This window comes from Anabas testudineus, chromosome 16, assembly GCF_900324465.2.
Source record: "Anabas testudineus chromosome 16, fAnaTes1.2, whole genome shotgun sequence".
NCBI lineage: Eukaryota > Metazoa > Chordata > Actinopteri > Anabantiformes > Anabantidae > Anabas > Anabas testudineus.
The window spans coordinates 3,445,460-3,463,443 of NC_046625.1; the positions used below are offsets into that span (position 1 = coordinate 3,445,460).

General features: G+C 39.1%; 1 protein-coding gene across 1 annotated transcript; it reads right to left on the reverse strand.

The window, feature by feature from the left end:
• Positions 1-233: 233 nt before the first annotated feature.
• On the reverse strand, positions 234-17,371 carry dpy19l1l (dpy-19-like 1, like (H. sapiens)). The gene is made up of 22 exons (XM_026372750.1): positions 17,149-17,371; positions 16,731-16,755; positions 16,547-16,634; positions 14,645-14,782; positions 13,881-14,001; positions 12,313-12,406; positions 12,008-12,065; positions 11,212-11,303; positions 10,411-10,510; positions 8,924-9,001; positions 7,823-7,909; positions 7,526-7,585; positions 6,907-6,987; positions 6,212-6,313; positions 5,780-5,851; positions 5,039-5,115; positions 4,938-4,953; positions 3,930-4,049; positions 3,541-3,715; positions 3,324-3,423; positions 2,743-2,868; positions 234-2,537 (listed from the first exon to the last, which is right to left on the reverse strand). Exons 1-22 carry the CDS (start codon positions 17,369-17,371, stop codon positions 2,375-2,377), a joined length of 2,196 nt encoding a protein of 731 aa, XP_026228535.1. The 3' UTR covers positions 234-2,374.
• Between the last annotated feature and the right edge of the window lie 613 nt (positions 17,372-17,984).

The window sequence follows — 17,984 nt, forward strand, 5'->3', positions numbered from 1 at the left end:
ATTCAAAAGCAATGTCTGATTTCCATTGGTTAATTTTCAGTAAATTATGATTTATTCTTACTTTTGTCAGTTTCAAGTTATTTCCATTCCATTTAATTATTTTAAGGGCCCGCTAAAACCCAGCTAAATGTCTTGTCACTGTCAATGTCAAGGCTTGCTGATTAATTTAATGTCAAAACAGGTAATACTCAATTATTTTTCATATATTCAATAGAAAGCAACAGTGCCGATGGCAAATATTTTTATTTTTTTTTTTTAAATACAGACAAAATAGACAATTATAAAAGACATCTGAAATACGCCTAGCCCTGTGACACAATAACATCTAAATGTTAAAGTGTTTCGGGGAAGTGAAACAACAGGCACACTCCATAATAACAGGCACCTGACTTACAGTACAAGACCACTGCTACACCATCAACCCTCAGTCTTCATATGTGTATTATATAAACAGCTCTGAAAACATAGAGGCTGTACCAGATTAATTATCTGCTGTTGCAGAAGCTGGTTTTGACCTGTGAATGTTTGGTTAAGTGTCATCTCACGTATCTCATTTGTTCCTTCATCTCATTATGATGCTAATTAATGACATCTTTCATCCGAAGGTGTGTTGTACCTAAAAGATTTTAGAAACATTACGAGCTGTTGCACAAAGAAGAGATAGAAGCTGAGAGAATCACAGTCTTAACAGAACTGAAACCCATAATGAAATACTTTATAAGCAGTAACCCATAAGTCAGAGAACAGAAATCTCATTAACATGAGACTTCTGCCTCACAGACATGTGGTTTAAATTCATGTTCCCACAAGACAAAGAGGAATCAGAGGCGAACAGAAGAGGTGATAACGTTCATTTTTTCCAGTAATCAACACAGGGACTAATATCTTTTATATGAATAGAGAACATTAAAACCCATTCACACTGGCTGTAGCTTTGCATTTACTGAAATAAGAGTGGTTACAATATTTTCATCCAACTCTTAATATAAAAAAGGGAACAACGGATGGTTTGAAAACTTCAAACAATACTTTTAAAGACGAACAGCTTTTCCAGTTTAAAGGAGTCGAGCTGTTCGCTCTGTTCACACAGCTATAATGTGATAAAGGATTCTGTGTGCTGTAAAGTCTTTAGGTCTCATTGTGAAAACCAACACCTGGATTAGAGAGCAATGTAAAGTTAAAGGAGAAAAAAATGAGATACTGTACAAACTAAACAAACAAGATCTAATGTGCTAATGAGAGACCACTGGACAGAGCTAACGATAACAAACGGTCTGTGGCCTGAATCAACGTTTGACATAAAAATCATACCTACAAAGACTTTGGATTGCCCGTTACAGTGCTCACACATTGATGGTTCTCAATTACTAAAAACACATCACTTATGTGTTACAGTTACCCGAATATGCAGCTAGAACAGCAAGATTTCCTTTGGCAACAAACAATAAATCCAGAAACATAAAGGAGCTTTTACAGACTGTACATTGGTATTTTACAAAACAACGGAGTTGGTATTTACAAAAAAGCAGGCACAGTCAGGGGAAATCTATTTATTTTGTTTGCTCTGTTTCTCATAAAAGCGTCTTTCTGCTGACGAATAACTAAAATAATAATAATGGAGAGAGAGATTTTGTTTTCTTGAGTGGTTTCCATTTAGATAGCAATGCTGAATGATGTGTTAACAAGATCTTAAAAGCTTCAAGAACAGAATCTTCCCTTATGATTCCCATGACTATAAAGACAGCTTTAAAAAAAAAAAAAAAAGGTCTTGAAGTTTGCATAAAAATACTCACAAATAAATTATAAAAATAGTCTACTACTGAAAAATCATTTCATCAACACTTAGCATAACAACAGAAGTTAGCTTTTGTCAAGTTTGCAAAAGGGTATTGCTTCACAGTAAGTGGACATCATCAATTGGTCCTGCCAGACAAAAGGTACTTTTTTAAGCACAAGTTAACAAGTACAGTAACAAGTTTTACTGATATGTGCATGAACACATTGTAATAAAATACTGTTTGTATGTAACAGAACAAATTCAACAAACCACAACACCTTTTGGCTTTCACTGGCACCTGCTGGAGAACAATGGGAATGTTGCTGGAGGAGCAGCAATAAATGTGTTTTACAAAATGTGAGGGACTAGGATTTTCTGTAGGTCACAAATTCTGAGAAGCATGGTGGAACCAAGAGTAGAAAGACTCATAGCAGATTGTTTTGGTGTGTCCAAGCAATTATTACTCCAGCGCTCAGTGAATAAAAACAAAACACAAAACACCCGAACTGTGAGAAGTAAAAAGCAGCAAAGGCAGTGACGTTTCCAAGTGGTGGAAAGAAAAAGTTTGGACAGTCTGGATCCAACTGTCTCATGATGTTATCTTTGATCTTTAGTGACTTTGAGAACTTTGTAAATCTCATTGGAAAAGACTGTGGTGAAGTGGGGTCGTGAGTTCCTGGACATGTGAGTGCAGAAGGGAATTTTACCCACATTTTGTGGATCCTCAACATCCCAGATCTCTGGCATGCTGCACCCGGGCCTGGAGGGGGAGAGATTGAAGCAAACATATTGTTAGCAAGACAGATAAAAGACAATGTTACTCAGGAACAGATACTCTCTGAATCCATTTCCTGTTTCTTTTGAAAATCACTGGTCACCAGTTGCAATTATCTGTGAATTAATAAAGTCACAGGAAACGTAGTAACAGTGTGCCCCCCCTTTAAGAGAGGGCACCGTGGTGGTACCTGGTTCGTCTGGTGCACCAGGAATCCTCCAGGATGAAGAAGTCCACTCCCAGCTTCATCAGGTTCCTCTTCACTGTTTCTCCAGACATTCGACTGTACATAGAGTAGACCAGCTTGGTTCTCTCCCTGCAAGGAACACAGGACAACTATGGTACAGTGCTTCAGCTGCGTCAGTCACATTCTTCACATATGACATACAGCAGTTAAGAGAACGGGCACTGAGCCCTCCACAAACTGGATTTAGAAAATTAAAGAAAACCTGCAAATATTTGAATCCCCTTTCAAAAAAAAAAAAAAAATCTATTTTTTTTGTGTGAATCCCTTCGTATCCCAAACGCTTTATTCATCAACAAATTCAAGAAGGACTGTATTATTTGTTATTTCTCAAAATATCTCCTGTTACCCTTAAGTTGGATTCGAAGATGCTTAGCATGTTTATAACCTACCCCCTTTCAATTCCCATTATACTGAGGAGATACTGCCAGATCAGGACTGCAACCTCCATTTGTTGAAAGACATTTCTCTCTTCATGTCTCTCATATAATCATTGGAACCATTGTGCTTCTGACAGCTCCACTGACCTGAGACCAGCATCTTCATAGTGGGGGTGGTTGACGATGGGCCGACCTGTGGAAAGCTTCACGCTGGCCATGGTGGGCATGGCCCCAGCAAACACAGAGTCTGGATTGCAGAGAAAAGTGAACGACAGTAAATATATTCCTCCAGCTCTTCATACTAAGTAGAATAATCACGATTATAATTTTCACTGTTGCCATGGAAGCTGCTGACTTCACTCACCAGGGCGAGTGTTGTCCTGGATCCAGTTCAGCAGCTCCTCCTGCGGCAGGTTGCTGAACTCTCCGATGATCCCCCACTGGGCCTGCAGGTTGGCCACTCCATTTATGGCCATGGCAGCCATTACAGCAAACACCAAAACCTGGTGCTTAAACTTCTCCCCAATCCAGCCGAACAACTGCCAACAGTCAGGGAGGATGGGGATGAAGAGCATTGTCGAAGGACAGAATCTGTGCTCCTAAAACCTCTTACAAAATAAGTGATCTACTTGGTCATGTGCTATGTACACGCAGTATTATTTAAGACAAACTAGGAAAGCAATCACTGATCTTTGTAGAATACAAACGTAGATTTCTTTTATATATTAATCTACACTGTGGTGAGACTAAGACCTGTTTGGAGCAGATCAGCGAGGCCATGATGCACATGTGGGGAGTGAGGAAGAGCTTCAGACGCATGATGAGGATGGCCAGGACAGCAAACGCTACCAGCTGCAGGCTGTGGTACACCAACTGCAGAGTGAAGTTCACACACAGTGTTAACAAAAAATAAATAAATAAATAAAAATAAAAACCAAACAGAAGCCGCACAGAGGAGACACAACCTGGCCGGGCTTTTAAAAAGACAATCAAATACCAAAAGTACCAGACCATAAACAGCCACCAACAGCTGAGGATGGTGAGAAAATGATATTGCATAGTAATGAAGCACAGTGCATATTGTTTCTCGGCTGATTGTGCAGTACAAGTAGTAGGAATTAACACAGCATTATTCTGCAACACATATTAAGAGTAGGGATTGAAGCTATGAAATTAAATAGTTTGGTTTACTGCATTAAAAATAAGCTGCAGCCCTACAGTCAGTAAAGATTTGATCTATTTAAATTAAACTCTCCTCTAATTCAAACGGGTCTAAACTCTGATCAAAAGGCACGTCTGAAGAGACTAAAATGACATCTGCATGAAGCTTTGATCTTGAGTAGTTTTTAACACAGTCATGGATGAGAACACCTTTAGATTTCTGCTGTGTTATTTATTAAACCACGCAGAGACTTAAAGTAATTATCTCAAAAACTCTGTGGCTGGTGGACGAACACCTGAATTTTCCTGCCCTGGGAGGGATGTAAGAGAAAACGACATGAAGCAGCAGCTGGGAGAGGAGAGGGCTGACAAAAGGCATTAAAGAGAGATTTCACAGCAGAAGGGAATCTGCCTTTCATTTCTTAGTAATGAGAAAAGGAATGAAAATCACTTAGGGACATAGTAACTAAGCAGATTTAACTACTCAGGAGGAATCTAATCACATGAAACAGGTTTAGAGAAAAGGAAGCCGTAGAAGTTCACACTGAGCGGTTACCATGATGAGGCTTAAACAACACAGGATGTGTTTTTTTTCCTCACCTCTCCTTTTTCAGACCTGTAATACAGAACAGAATCTCATGAGACAAAACTGGTCTGGGACAAGTAAACACAGTGCATTTAGCAGGATGTTCCACACTCACCCTACAGCTTCATCGTCGTCACTCTTGATAGGTGCCTTCCCTCTGTTCCTCAGAAAATTAACCATGTCCCGGACGGTCTGAAGAGGACAAATGGTTTGAATAATTATTTCTTAACGACAAACAGTGCAGTTCATGACAGGACCTCCCTCCCTCTACCAGCCTGCTCATGTACTTCTCACCATGCCTTGTCATATCCAATCATGTATTCTTAGCCTAGTGTGGGCAAAGCATGACAAAATGACACCATATAAAGAGCAGCGGCAGAAATACATTTCCCCTGTTAAAATGTGTCATGATCCATTAATCAGGACAAAGTGTCCTGAAAACCCTAAATATACATATTACGAAGTCAACTACACTTCCTGTGCAGAGCAAAGACAACGGAAAGCTTCAGGAAATGAATGAGTATAAGCTGAATTTTATATATTCAACAGTTCAGGGTTAGAAATGTGTGTGTCTGGTAACCAGAGCAAATAAGACGGGCAGCTCCATCGTCCCAACACAGTGAAGCATCTCAAGGTTCTGACCTGATTTGAACTTCTTTTATAACATGGGACACGTTGTACTGCAGACCTGACACATTCAGTCACACAGTTCTGTCACATTTACATCATTTCAGATTTTTTCTTTTCTCTGATAGAATATTTTTAACTTTAATTTGTTCTGCTCCTTCTTGAACCACTCATCTCACTACTTTCATTTCTGCAGTACAGTTTTTAAACACGGAACAAGAAGACTTACCCTCCCAGCAATGAGACCAACCACCAGCATGTTGAGGGGCAGCAGCAATGTTTTGAGGTAACGTATAGGGGTCTGAGGAGAGAGACAACTATTGTCTAGTGTGTTCAAAATTCAAATAACACCAATTGGGCCATTATCTAGAGAAGAACTAAACACAAAACGAGCTGCCAGATTTAGTGAACAGATGTATTTCCCCCAACATGGAGCCTTGATGTGAGACAATAGCAGCCAGTTCAATACAGAACAGCAGGGTGCTCCGATCTTCACAGGAGACTGACGTTTTAAAGTTTCACAGTGAAATAATAAAAACACAACCTGAGACATCTTATCTGTGAACAAAGCTGCAGCACAGTGAGCACTTTTTCCTTATCATTGTTTTGTGGCAGCTTTAACCTTAGAAAGGCCTGATTGTAAACAAACAAACAAACAAACCTCTGACTCCATGAAGTCAAATTCTGCAGCACATGTGTACATCAGAGTGTGGAAGTCCCTGTAGCTTGTGAACTTGGACTTGATCAGTCCACTAATATGAGCCTAGAAAAGAACAACAACATTTAAACAATATTTCAATATTTATATAGAAAAAGTTACTTTTAGGGTTAACTTTAAATAGATAATATCAAAATAACATTGTTTAGTATTAACATTATCTCTTGTTGAAATCACAATAAGACAGTAATTAGACCCCATATGACATTTAAGAAAATAAATTATCTTAAAATAACTGAACTGTTTTAATTTTATTAACCTACCTTATTTTCCGCACTATAAGGCGCACTTTCAATGAATGGCCTATTTTAAAACTTTTTATGACTTATGACTCTTATATATATATATAAGTTATATAGGTTATATCTCAAATAATTTAAGGCTATTAAAACTATTAAAACTTAAATATCCCAGGAAAGTAGTGAATTTGAAGCGGGTCAGGGTAAAATTAAGAAGCAGTGTTAAAAACAAAGACTCTTCAATAACATTCGGATCCCTTCGTTTCCATCAACGAGCTGCTGAAACGAACCCATTGATTAGTGAACGTAACATCCCCAACTGAAACTGAAATATCGTTTGTCGACTCAAAAAGTGAATTTAGTGTGAAGTAACTCTAAGTTACATTTACAGAGCCTTACATCATCAGAGGCACCGAGGATTGTGGACAGCATGAATTTAAGCAGAACTGTGGAGCCGACCCAAGCCAAACCCTGCATGACCTGAAGAGGAAGAAAGAAAAACAACTCCATTATTGGTAAGAGTTGGTAGCTTGAAAACAAAAAAAATAGGGCTTTAACATTAACGCTGCATAATCAACAGCAAAACAACACTGAAATTATACAGTTCATTTGAAAAAACTGCTTTTAAGTTTTTAAAAAGTAAAATAAATAAATAACGTTGCAGAATTATAAGTCACATAACAGGCAGAATAATTACTCGAATATGTGGAGTATAGGAATTCAATATAAACCCCTAAACTAAATAATATGAAGGACACAGACACAGTGTGATTAAAAACAGATTCAGCCTTGTGAAGTAAAAGCTAGATTCAGCAATGTGTCTGTATTGTTGTCATTTATGTGTGTGCGTTTTCTGTCTTTATACACTATGTTAATGCTAATGTTATTTTTCTTTCCTAACAGTATTTTAACAGTTATGAAATTATGAATTCAGTAGCATCACTTCTACAGAATAAAAAGTGTAGTGTTAAAAACATAAAAACATTCAAAAACAAAAGAAGCAGAAATCAATTCATACCCAAATGACAATGCCAGGTCTGAAGAGTTGAGCAAATCGATCCCTCAACGCAATGATTGCCTGAAAAATAAATTAAAACTAAATTAACAAAACATTATTCACAAAACAAGATAAACTAATCCACCCAGGGTAACAATACACAAACATCTCAACCATGCTTTTTGGCTTTAATTTCCACTTATACACTTATACAACGTAATAACTACTTCAGACCAACTTAAATTACCAGGTCCAATCAATCTCAGAACATTCAACAATCGTGCAAACAGCAAAGCCCATGTTTTAGATCCAACTCACCCAGATGGAGACAAGTGAGGAGGCGTAGAAGGATGTGAGAAGCATGGAGTTACCAAACATCAGGATAAAGCAAACACCGAGCGTTATCTGCAGGTGGGCGACAGGAAGCAGAGAAGGCGTCACTCATCGCACTCCTGTGGTGTTCACACAGTAGCTTTATGTGCATGATCTGTCTGTGTAATTAGAAATAACACTACATATGTTAGCTTGGCAGAGACGTCAGAGTCACAGCCAGCTTCTTTAGCAGTTTCATAAAAACATCCAGCTCTATTTTCACTGTCGCCTGCAAATAATAACATCTCTGTCTATAGCAGAAGGGTGGCCTGGGATAAATTGTATTAAGTGTCAACAATAAGTCTTTATGTGGGACAGTTGTAAAAAACACTCCAGAGATTTAAACCAACTCATTTGATTATAAATACACAGTCACTAGCACGGTATAATCCCATTCAATGAAGCCTTGATTCTCAATCCAACAGTGATAAGTAAAATAATGCACCACAGCATCTTATTGCTGGAAAATATATATACTATATTCACTGAATACTACAAATGAATGGTCAAATACTTAACTTACTATCATAGAAGAACCACGAAACCCAGCAAGTATTTAATTTTAAGAAGCTACAATCAGCATGAAAATATCAGTTAGCCCTACAGTACATGTTTAAATTTCCTGTAACATGTGAAACTACTCAGGTTTATAAATATTGAATTATAAAGTCATTTCCAAAAGTTTTTAAATTATGCAAAGCCATATGTCTTCCTCTGACACAAATCTCCACCATCTCACCACAAAGGGACCTTCTCCTTATCTCTGGAGCACACAGGCCCTGGCTATCCGCCTGGTACGCTCAGAGGATTAACAGGAAATAATGTGGAGGAGAGGGACCAATGTCCAGAACAACATACACACCCGAACACAAACATCTTTGCGTGTTAATGCTAAAAAAAAAGTCAGCCCAGTCTCTGCAGCTCATGTGAAATTCTTCTGACCGAGGAGCTAGGTGAGATGAGAGCTGAGGCGGAGCTGTTCTATCTGTATTTTTAATCAGAAAACACTTTGATCGACTCATTACTGTAGGATGTCATCCACTGTACCATATGAGTGACCAGGATGGACTGCATCTTGGCGGCACCAAGGTAACCCAGGATGTATGAAGCAAACAGAGAAGCCACCTGAAACAAAGAAACAAGAACAAAATAAAAATACAAGGTCACCCACACACTGCAGACAAATACTGAACATACATAAATAACTAACAATGTCTGTCTCTGAGCTTCCAATTCTCTGCTGAAACTATTTTTTTTAAAACCTGCAGCATATTCTCATTTCTTAAATCCTATTTTTCTAATTCTGTGATACACTTTTTTATTTTTTGTTATTTTGGAATAGAGGCTGTATTTTAATTTCAATCAGTTGGACTTTCATTTAATCTATTTCAAATGTTGATGCACAAAGACAAAAATATAGTGTATATAATAAGCTTACAAATCTAGACTTTAATAATCCCAATAAAATAAGTAAAAAGAAATCAACATATTTTAAAAGAGATGGAATGAGGATTGTGCCGCATCTTTGGCTTCTAGCATAATGAATGAATTAGGCAATAACATTTGTTCAATGTGCAGTGGCACGTCATTCTGTGATGTAGGTTTTGATGCAGTCCACCGACTCAGCAAACACTGTCTCAATATTGTAATAATGATATAATTAAATTAAACAAGTATATAAAACCCACTGTCAAGAGGAGACACAACTCCTTGTTCTGAGTTTGGTGGACTAAGTCTTTGTCCTCAAACTTCTGTTAACAGCTATAAATGAGTATAAATCTAAATTAATTGATTAAATTTAGTTATCTACATGATGTTAAGCAAGGAGATAATAAGTTCAACACTAGAGATTAGTATCCTACCTAAAAGGATTTTGTTGTAATGTCACCAGGTGAGTGAATAACAAAGAACTTCTCAGTATATTTACCAAACTCCTTCCAATAGTGAGGAGTGAGCAGTACAATCAGGTTTAGAGTATATGGGCTTAGACTGGGTCATGCACACAATGAAGGGGGAAAAATATGTCCAATTAACAGTGTGCAAATATAAAACAAAGAAATAATAACTGTTAAATAACTCGTCTTTTGTTTAAACCCCTGTAAGCAGCAGTGCCCTGACAGGGCTGCCAACAGTGTGGGCGAAGCTGTTACTGAGCACAGATGCTCGCAGCAGTGACCTGTTTGATCCAGAGTCATGGTTCAAACTCCAGCTCTTGTCTCTGTCAGCCTACACTGTAATATTCTACTTCTTTATTGCACAGAAACTGTAAATATTCTTAGGATTTAGATGATTATTTGTATAATGTATGTTGGTGTAAAATCTAGATGTGCATAAAAGGAATATATATTTTCACCCCCCTGTCCTTTTCTTTTTAATATTTCCTATATTTCTTTATTTCTTTGTTCTAAATTACAGTTCTTCCCTCTGCACCTTGCTTGCCGTCCTCTGTTCTTTCCAAGTCTCTATTTTCTCCCTAATCTCTTCTGCTCCTTCTCCTTTCATACCTCATTCTCTCTCAGTGTTTCTGTGTTTACCTGAGTGAGCAGCACAAACTGGGCAAACTGCCAAGGCAGCATAAAGCACAAATTGGAGACGCTCAGAGCGACCATCGCCGTCCTGCTCGGGTTCCGTGTCCTGGAAAGAGAAGAGAGACAAAGGAAGGAGGAAAAAAACGATAATAGAGTTGTATGAGAGTGGGTGAGGAGAGATAAGAGAAAATGCATTAAGACAGCAGATAAAATACACACACAAGGAAACACATTCAATTTCACTCTGAGTGTATTATATAGATCCAGTTATGTACTGAGAAATACATGAAGGGGTTCATTCTCTGTAAAAGTGGTGTACAAGTCAGTTTACTGGGTACACTCAAACAACACAAGAAGGCGTCTGATGTGCTGTGAGAAGATTACACGACTATGTGACAGGTACTTTAGCTCAACAAAGAGCCAACAACAGAAGCTAGGTTTGGTTTACCCCAGTAATTACCACATAAAGGATAAACTAACACATTTTCTAAAGCAGGCACTGCTTTGACGCCATAGGGAAACTTTTTTTCATCAAGTCTTACTGAAATATTTGTGGTTCAATGAGTCATTTAAATGAAAAGAAAACCAGTTGATTAAAGTAATGAAGCTGTAGGCTTTGTAAGATGAATACAGGGAGTTTGTGTAAAGATAGGTGAAAACACTGAGGATGTGTACAGTATGAGGATCTACTGATACACAAATAACCAACAGATGTACATACACTAATGAAAAGATGTTATTTTCATACAAAACAAAAAAAGAAAGTTCACTTTACTATTACAATAGTCTGTTGGTGCTGTAGTTTACCGTAAGATGTAGGTGAGAAGAAGCATCTGCAGGACTAAGAAAGGGTAGGCAAAGCTCTCCCTCAGCGGCGGAGTCCACATCACACGAGTGCTCTGAAGCAAAGCAACCACCCACAAATAAAAACAATGCAAAATACTCTTCATTTAGCTCTGATAAAACCCCAAACTAAAATAAAATCTCAAACTGGTTTTAAGCATGTACTGCGCTGACACACATTGCTTGTGTACACCAACTTGCATTTGTCTAACAGCAGCATTATTCTGGTGCAGTTAATAAGTAACTTTTATATGTATGACTTAATTAGCAAAAATGTACTTTTCACATATAGAACTCTACCACATTACCAACACATTTCTTCCTCTCAGAAAAGAACAAAACGAAATATCACAGATACTCCTAAAATGTCACAAACCACCACTACGCTCCAGGCAGGAAAAGAGAGCATAATGACTGAAAGGACTCAGAAACAGCTGTGAGTGTTGGTGTGACAGAAATGTCGGCATATTGATCTGGAAAAATAGAGGCCTGCTAATTGTTCTGTGGAACCTGAAGAGAAGGAGGTGGGTGGAGGGATTCTGCTTTGAGTGTCAGCCAAAACTGACTCTAAGCTCCTTTGAGGGCTGAAATTAGTCCCTATTAACCACCCACTGCTTTCTGAGTGCTTTTTTTCCTATTTTGAGTTTTACATATTTCAGAAGCTTACACCCAGAGAGACTTAAACTGACCTACAAATGTGCAGCATTGAAATAACCCTACTCACTGACATCGACGCTATGGGAACAAGCTGTGCACTCACCTCACCGTGATTGAAGAAAAAACACATTGTGGTAACAATGCCGCCCAGCCGGCTGCCACTAGAGGAAAAGAAATGGAATGAAACCGAGGAGTGAGGCAGAGCGCAACAGACAGATTCAGAAAAGTCATCATATTTTTCAAACCCGTGTTTTTAGCAGCGAGAGGAGACAAACCGCAAAACCGTTTTCCTGTTTAGCTCTGACAGCTGACTGCTAAGAGATTAGATGGACCATAAAAATGCATCCTGTCATTTCTGATAATCATCAAAGCATGACAGGGTTGAGAGCTGGGTGGGAGAGGAGGTACCTGAGGTAGCAACCATAAATGAAGAACAGGCTCATCATCACACCGTTCAGCAGGAACACGCAGGTTATGTAGAAATAGGCTGGGTCGCCCATCCCTAATGTGCACATAAACAGAGATGGCAACGTTTTTATTAACAGTTACTAATGGAAACAGGATCTGTGCAGAATGCAACTAATGCTGATAAACTAGACTAGCTTAGATAGATTAATCGTCAACAATTATTAACTGCAGCTGTAACGGAAACGCTAGAACTATTCTAACCACTAGAAAAAAAAAAGCGGAAAACCAAGTATAGCTTATATTCACAACATGTCTCTAAATGCAGCTGAGCCTTAACGCGGTTATCTTTAACGATCTGTACGTAGCAAACACAAACCACCTTCAAACTGTACTTCTTGTATTTTGGGTGCGCTATAATTTTGGGTAACTCCAAGTCGAGCCAGTGTAAGCCAGTCAGCCGAATGTAAAAATATCCTGTGAAACAGGTGATACTTCTGCAATGTCTTTGGGGCAGATGGAAAATTTATTTTTACAAAATCATCGCCGTCTCTGATTCCTTGCTGCAGGTTTGTGTGGTTTTGCATGTTGCAGTGTTGGTTTCATGAGCATAAACAGACTTTTAGTTCAGTGAACAGGCCTGAACCCTGGCTGAAACTGTATTTCTAGCACAATCCAATCATTTCCTCTCAGCAATGCTGCCAGTACAATTAGCAGGTACACAGAACAGATTGATAAAACTGTAATGACTAACAAGAGACTTGGAAGTGTGTCGACTTTACTAACAGCTGCTTCATCTCCATCCGATAATATATCTTGGAGCAAACAGAAAAGGCAGCTTGTTCGCACAACAACTCAGTCTGAAAATATAATGCAGCTCTCCACTCTCTACTGTGTCATTCGGATTTTCACAAAAATAATGTACTGGCTGACATTTACAGGGAAATGTTCCCATTTCTGTCTGTTTGTTCGTATGCGTGGCGGCTTGCGTCAGGGTTTATGTAAACACTGTGAAAACAGCCTGTGTACCACGACCCTGGGGTGCCTCACTTCACTAATAAGACTGACAGAAACACAGAGACTGCAGCTCCACACAGGAAAGCTGATAACAGCTTTCACTTGTTTACTGTCAGCAGATTTGCTGCGTGAAGTCCTATAGGTTAGAAGTGTTAGCTTTTGTTGATTTCATTTATTTTGTGGGGTCCCGAATTGCTTATGTTTTAACTACAGATGATAAATTGAGATTTAAAAAAATCAATTCATCTTTTCTTCAGAGATGACCAAGTTTACACTTCTCAGATGTTAGGGGTTGCTGATTTTCTTTATTTTATGTGATAGTAAATTGCCATAAAATGCCATCCTAGACTAAAATGTTGCATATTTAGAACGATTCATTCATTAATTAAAAAAAGAGAGAAAAGATCACAGGAGTTAGCAGAATTTTAAAAGTCAGCGTTGCTCCAGGTCACTGCTGCGATACTATATGTGTGAGTAATGTTTTGCTGTGTGTGCACAAATTAGTGTATTTGCAGATCAGACTGGAGCTCCATGGTGACAGTTTAAACATTTACCTTCACAGCTGTCCACAGGACTAAGTCCCTCGCCTCTATTGATTGACCAGCACATTTTCGTGGGAATCCCAAAGTATCCCATTACACCTGTGTAAACCCGGTACCAGCTGGCCAGGACCACCTGGAGAGAGGAATCAGAGAGCAGAAATGACAATGGGTGAAAGTTCTGTTCCAACAACATGTCTGAAAGGGTCTTTCTGTCTTGAGCCTTTGATGAGGGGACACAAACACACAGTACACACTGTAATCCATTACATTTCCAGAGCTTCTGGAGCTGAAAAATCTTTATCTTCGCTGCACTATTTTGTGGATTCTGCTATAACTGACCTAATATAATGAATGACACACACTCGCTCTCAGGTTGGGTACAAACAGCAGCTGCAGACTGCACACCTCGCAATTTTCTCACTTATAGACAAAACAATAAATTCCTAAATCAAGAAAATGTAAAATGATAATTTTTTGGAAGCCTAAACCACAGAATAACAAGGTTAATTGTTGCTCGTCACTGACTTAATGAGAAGCTGACATACAGTGCTCTTGCATAAAATATTCCAGTTTTCAGCAGAAAGGGAAATTGTTTTTCAGCACACTAGCTTGGTAAATCATGTGTTTTATCATCTATAAAAAATAAATAAAATAAAAACAAATAATTTTAAGAGATTTCAACTTTTACCAAAGAACTAAATGAATAAATAACTGCAAAATGACCAAAGAGGAATTCTGCTCTACTGCAAGTCATATAAATAATGTGTCAAAATTACCTCTGGATAGAGATTAAATCTCTTCAGTGTGTTAATAACCAGTGGGTACTCTGTGAGTCGATCGTTCATGATCATGTGGAGGCCATCCAGGAAAGAAGGAGCCTCAATAACGGTTTTGTAATATGAATAATACAGACCCTGGAACCAAAAGAAAATACACACAGCAGATTAAACTCATACAGAAAAACTCTAAATGAGAGAACTTTGCTGGGGATGGTATTACGGGAACAGTCGGGGCCGACAGACGGAAAGAAGAACAACAAGAGAAACTGGGTAAAATGCAACACTTCAACAGAAAAAGAGCAGAGTGATGCAGAGAGACAGCAAACAGACACTAAATATAACTCTACAACAGATAATTCAGGCTGATGAAACAGGAAAGAGTTACACAGGCTCAGCAGATGGCAACAGCTCACAGCACATTTGGCAGCACACAGCAGGAGTGAGGCAAGAAAAAAAATGTTTCCTTTGCATATGATTTAATTGTCGCCTTCAATGTCATTTCTAAAAAAGGGCATAAAGCCCACACCGCATGCCAAAACATCAGCAGCTCTTCCTCACTTATTTTAATGGAGCTACATTAAATAACACATATCTGCTGATTTTCCATGTGCAGTTGCTTTTGTTGTGTCCAAGACTAAAAGTGACTGACATTTTAGAAGCACCTACTCTTTTACATAATATTAGAACACCAAAGGTGATATCTGGTTGCAACTGGACCTGCTTGGAGGTTCTTCTTCTCTTCAGGACTGAAGAAACCTTTTGGATGAGAGGTCTTTAAGCAAGTCTAATTGAATCTGAGTAGCACCTCTGTGTTAACTATGACCTGAATTAGTTTATAAACAAATTGTTAGAACCAGTTTCAACTTAGAAGTGAAGCCCAAAATTGCTTTTCCTGTTCTGAGAGGAAATGATAAGTTTTCTCAGAACAGTTCTCAAACTGACAAATTCAAGTCAGCATTTTCTTCTTCTTTCTCAAGTCTGATGAATTTGCAGGCCAGAGTTCACGTTCGTTTATCTCTACTTTGCAAGTAAGAAACAGTGAATGAAAACATTTGGTAATGTTTAAGTCATTATTCTGGCACTGCGTTGTACCAGATCACAGACTACAGACCACTGCTCGCACTCTTTCGACTCTCCAATTTGTGATCACTCTGCTCAATTTTTATATATGAACCACATTTGATCCATGATGCCACCCTCTTTTGAAGTCGGTGTAAATATTTTAACCAACCTTTGCAAACATTTTAGGCACTTCAGATGTTTAGCCTCTCATCCATGACACAAGATGATCGAAATTTTATTTTCAAGTATGACAATGTGGACAGTTGGGGACTTCTCTAGAAAACCGTGACATAACCTTTATGATGCATGTCCCTTTTGGTTTGTAGAGTCAGGGTTAAATATTTAAGGGTGGAATATTTAAACAGTAATGTGCAAACACTTTGGATTTGATGATATGCATCATGCAATACCAACCAGGGGCATTAGACCGGTAGTAAATTTATTCTTGGTATGGCAATGACTCCAAATATAAAGCCAGGAACAGGAAGTCCTGCAACTGTCGGTACATGCCCCACACATCACAAATCACCGAGTATACTTGAAAAACAAAGAACGCGAAGGCACAGAGACAAGGTGAATCCACAAAAGAACTATGGCAGGTTGTGCAAGATGTCTGGCCAAAACTAACTGCCTAGTACCTTTAAACTTACCCTAAATGTAAATGTTTTAAAGTATAACCAAATAAAAAATGTTTGCAAAGAGCTAAAACGACGCACAGCTTGACTTTTTAAAACATCCTCATGTTTAGTGCCTAAAACATTTGCACAATACTATCGTCCGACAGTAGTACTAGTAGTTCATCCTCACACACACACACACACACAACAAGCTATTTACCATTTCTGTTCGGAAAGCCATTTCCTTCTCCAGGTTAGACAAGTGTGAAAAGTGTCTGTCATTCTCAAACAGCTGGAAGAGATGATACCTGACCACAGGAGCACAAACATGTAAACCAAGAGCTGCAGCCATAAATCAACACAGCAGCAATGTCTCAGTAAAAACCACCGAGGGGGCAACTTACCAGTGCAGATAACCAGACAGCGCAGCTGTGGACAGATAAGATTTACTTTACTGTGGCACAAAATACACATAAATCCATGTTAACCAGTTTAATCTCATGGGTAATGACTAGTATTATTATATGGGGAGGACCAAACCTTCGAACATTTGCTTCCACATTGTCAGAGAATGTGTTCACACATGTTGAGCTGATGTGCCACATATGCAGAAAACAACACAGGCTACTTCGGAGGGTTTTTAAATGACTAAGCAACAATAGGAAGCTAACTGAGGAGCTAGTGTTGATGAGCTAACGTTAGCCAACTGATAAGTGGCGGAGATAAGTTCATTTAGCGGCTCCGCTAGCGGCTACTCCACCGTTAGCACTCGGCGAGCTAGGAGTCCAGAGAGCAGCTAGCATGCTAACGCTCCCAACTTACCGAGGAGAAGAGTGAATCCCAGCCTCCCCGCCGCGGAGGGAGTTAGCCCCAGCTTGTGTCTGGCACCGGAGAGCCCGTTCGGATGGGAGCTAGTGAAAGCTTTCCCGTCCCTAGCTGCTCGCCTCACGGTACTTTTGCCAGGGGGAGAAACAAGCGGGTTCTTGTCGCGGTCAGCCTGGGTCGCCGGACTCTTCCCGGTCTGCTTTCTGTTTTTAGCCACCATGACGTGCAGGGAGAGTCGATGTTAGGCGGAGAAGAGCTGTAGAGAAGTCCGACAGGGCTGAGCTGAGCTGCGCAGACCCACACTGGCTCCTATCTGCCCCTCGGATCTGCCCCTTTACTACCGAGTGATGCTTTCACGGCTTCTCGGTCCGCACACCTCAGAGAGCTCACGACGCTCCGCCCCCAGCTGGACGGTCGTGGTACTGCACGGAGCTTCTGGCGGTAACTATAGCAACGAGCCGCGGTGGGTACCACGCTGTTTGAGCTGATGGAGGGATGCTGTGTCTGCACAGAGGTCACAGTTCACAGAGGGTTAATGACTGATCAGGGCTGTCCACAGTTAGTGTGCATGAAAACTTTATTAATCTCATAGGGGGATGTATTGTTTTTTTTTAACAGATGTTCTCAACACAGACAGAAGGAAGGGAATCACAACCAGAAATGATTCACACCAACATAAATACAGAATAATATATATATATATATATATATATATATATATATATATATACAGAATAATTGAGATGAATGAGAATAGATGAATGAAAATGGGTCAATAATTGTAATCCAGGGTGAAATGACAACGGATATATGACAAGAAAGTGTCAGTTCCC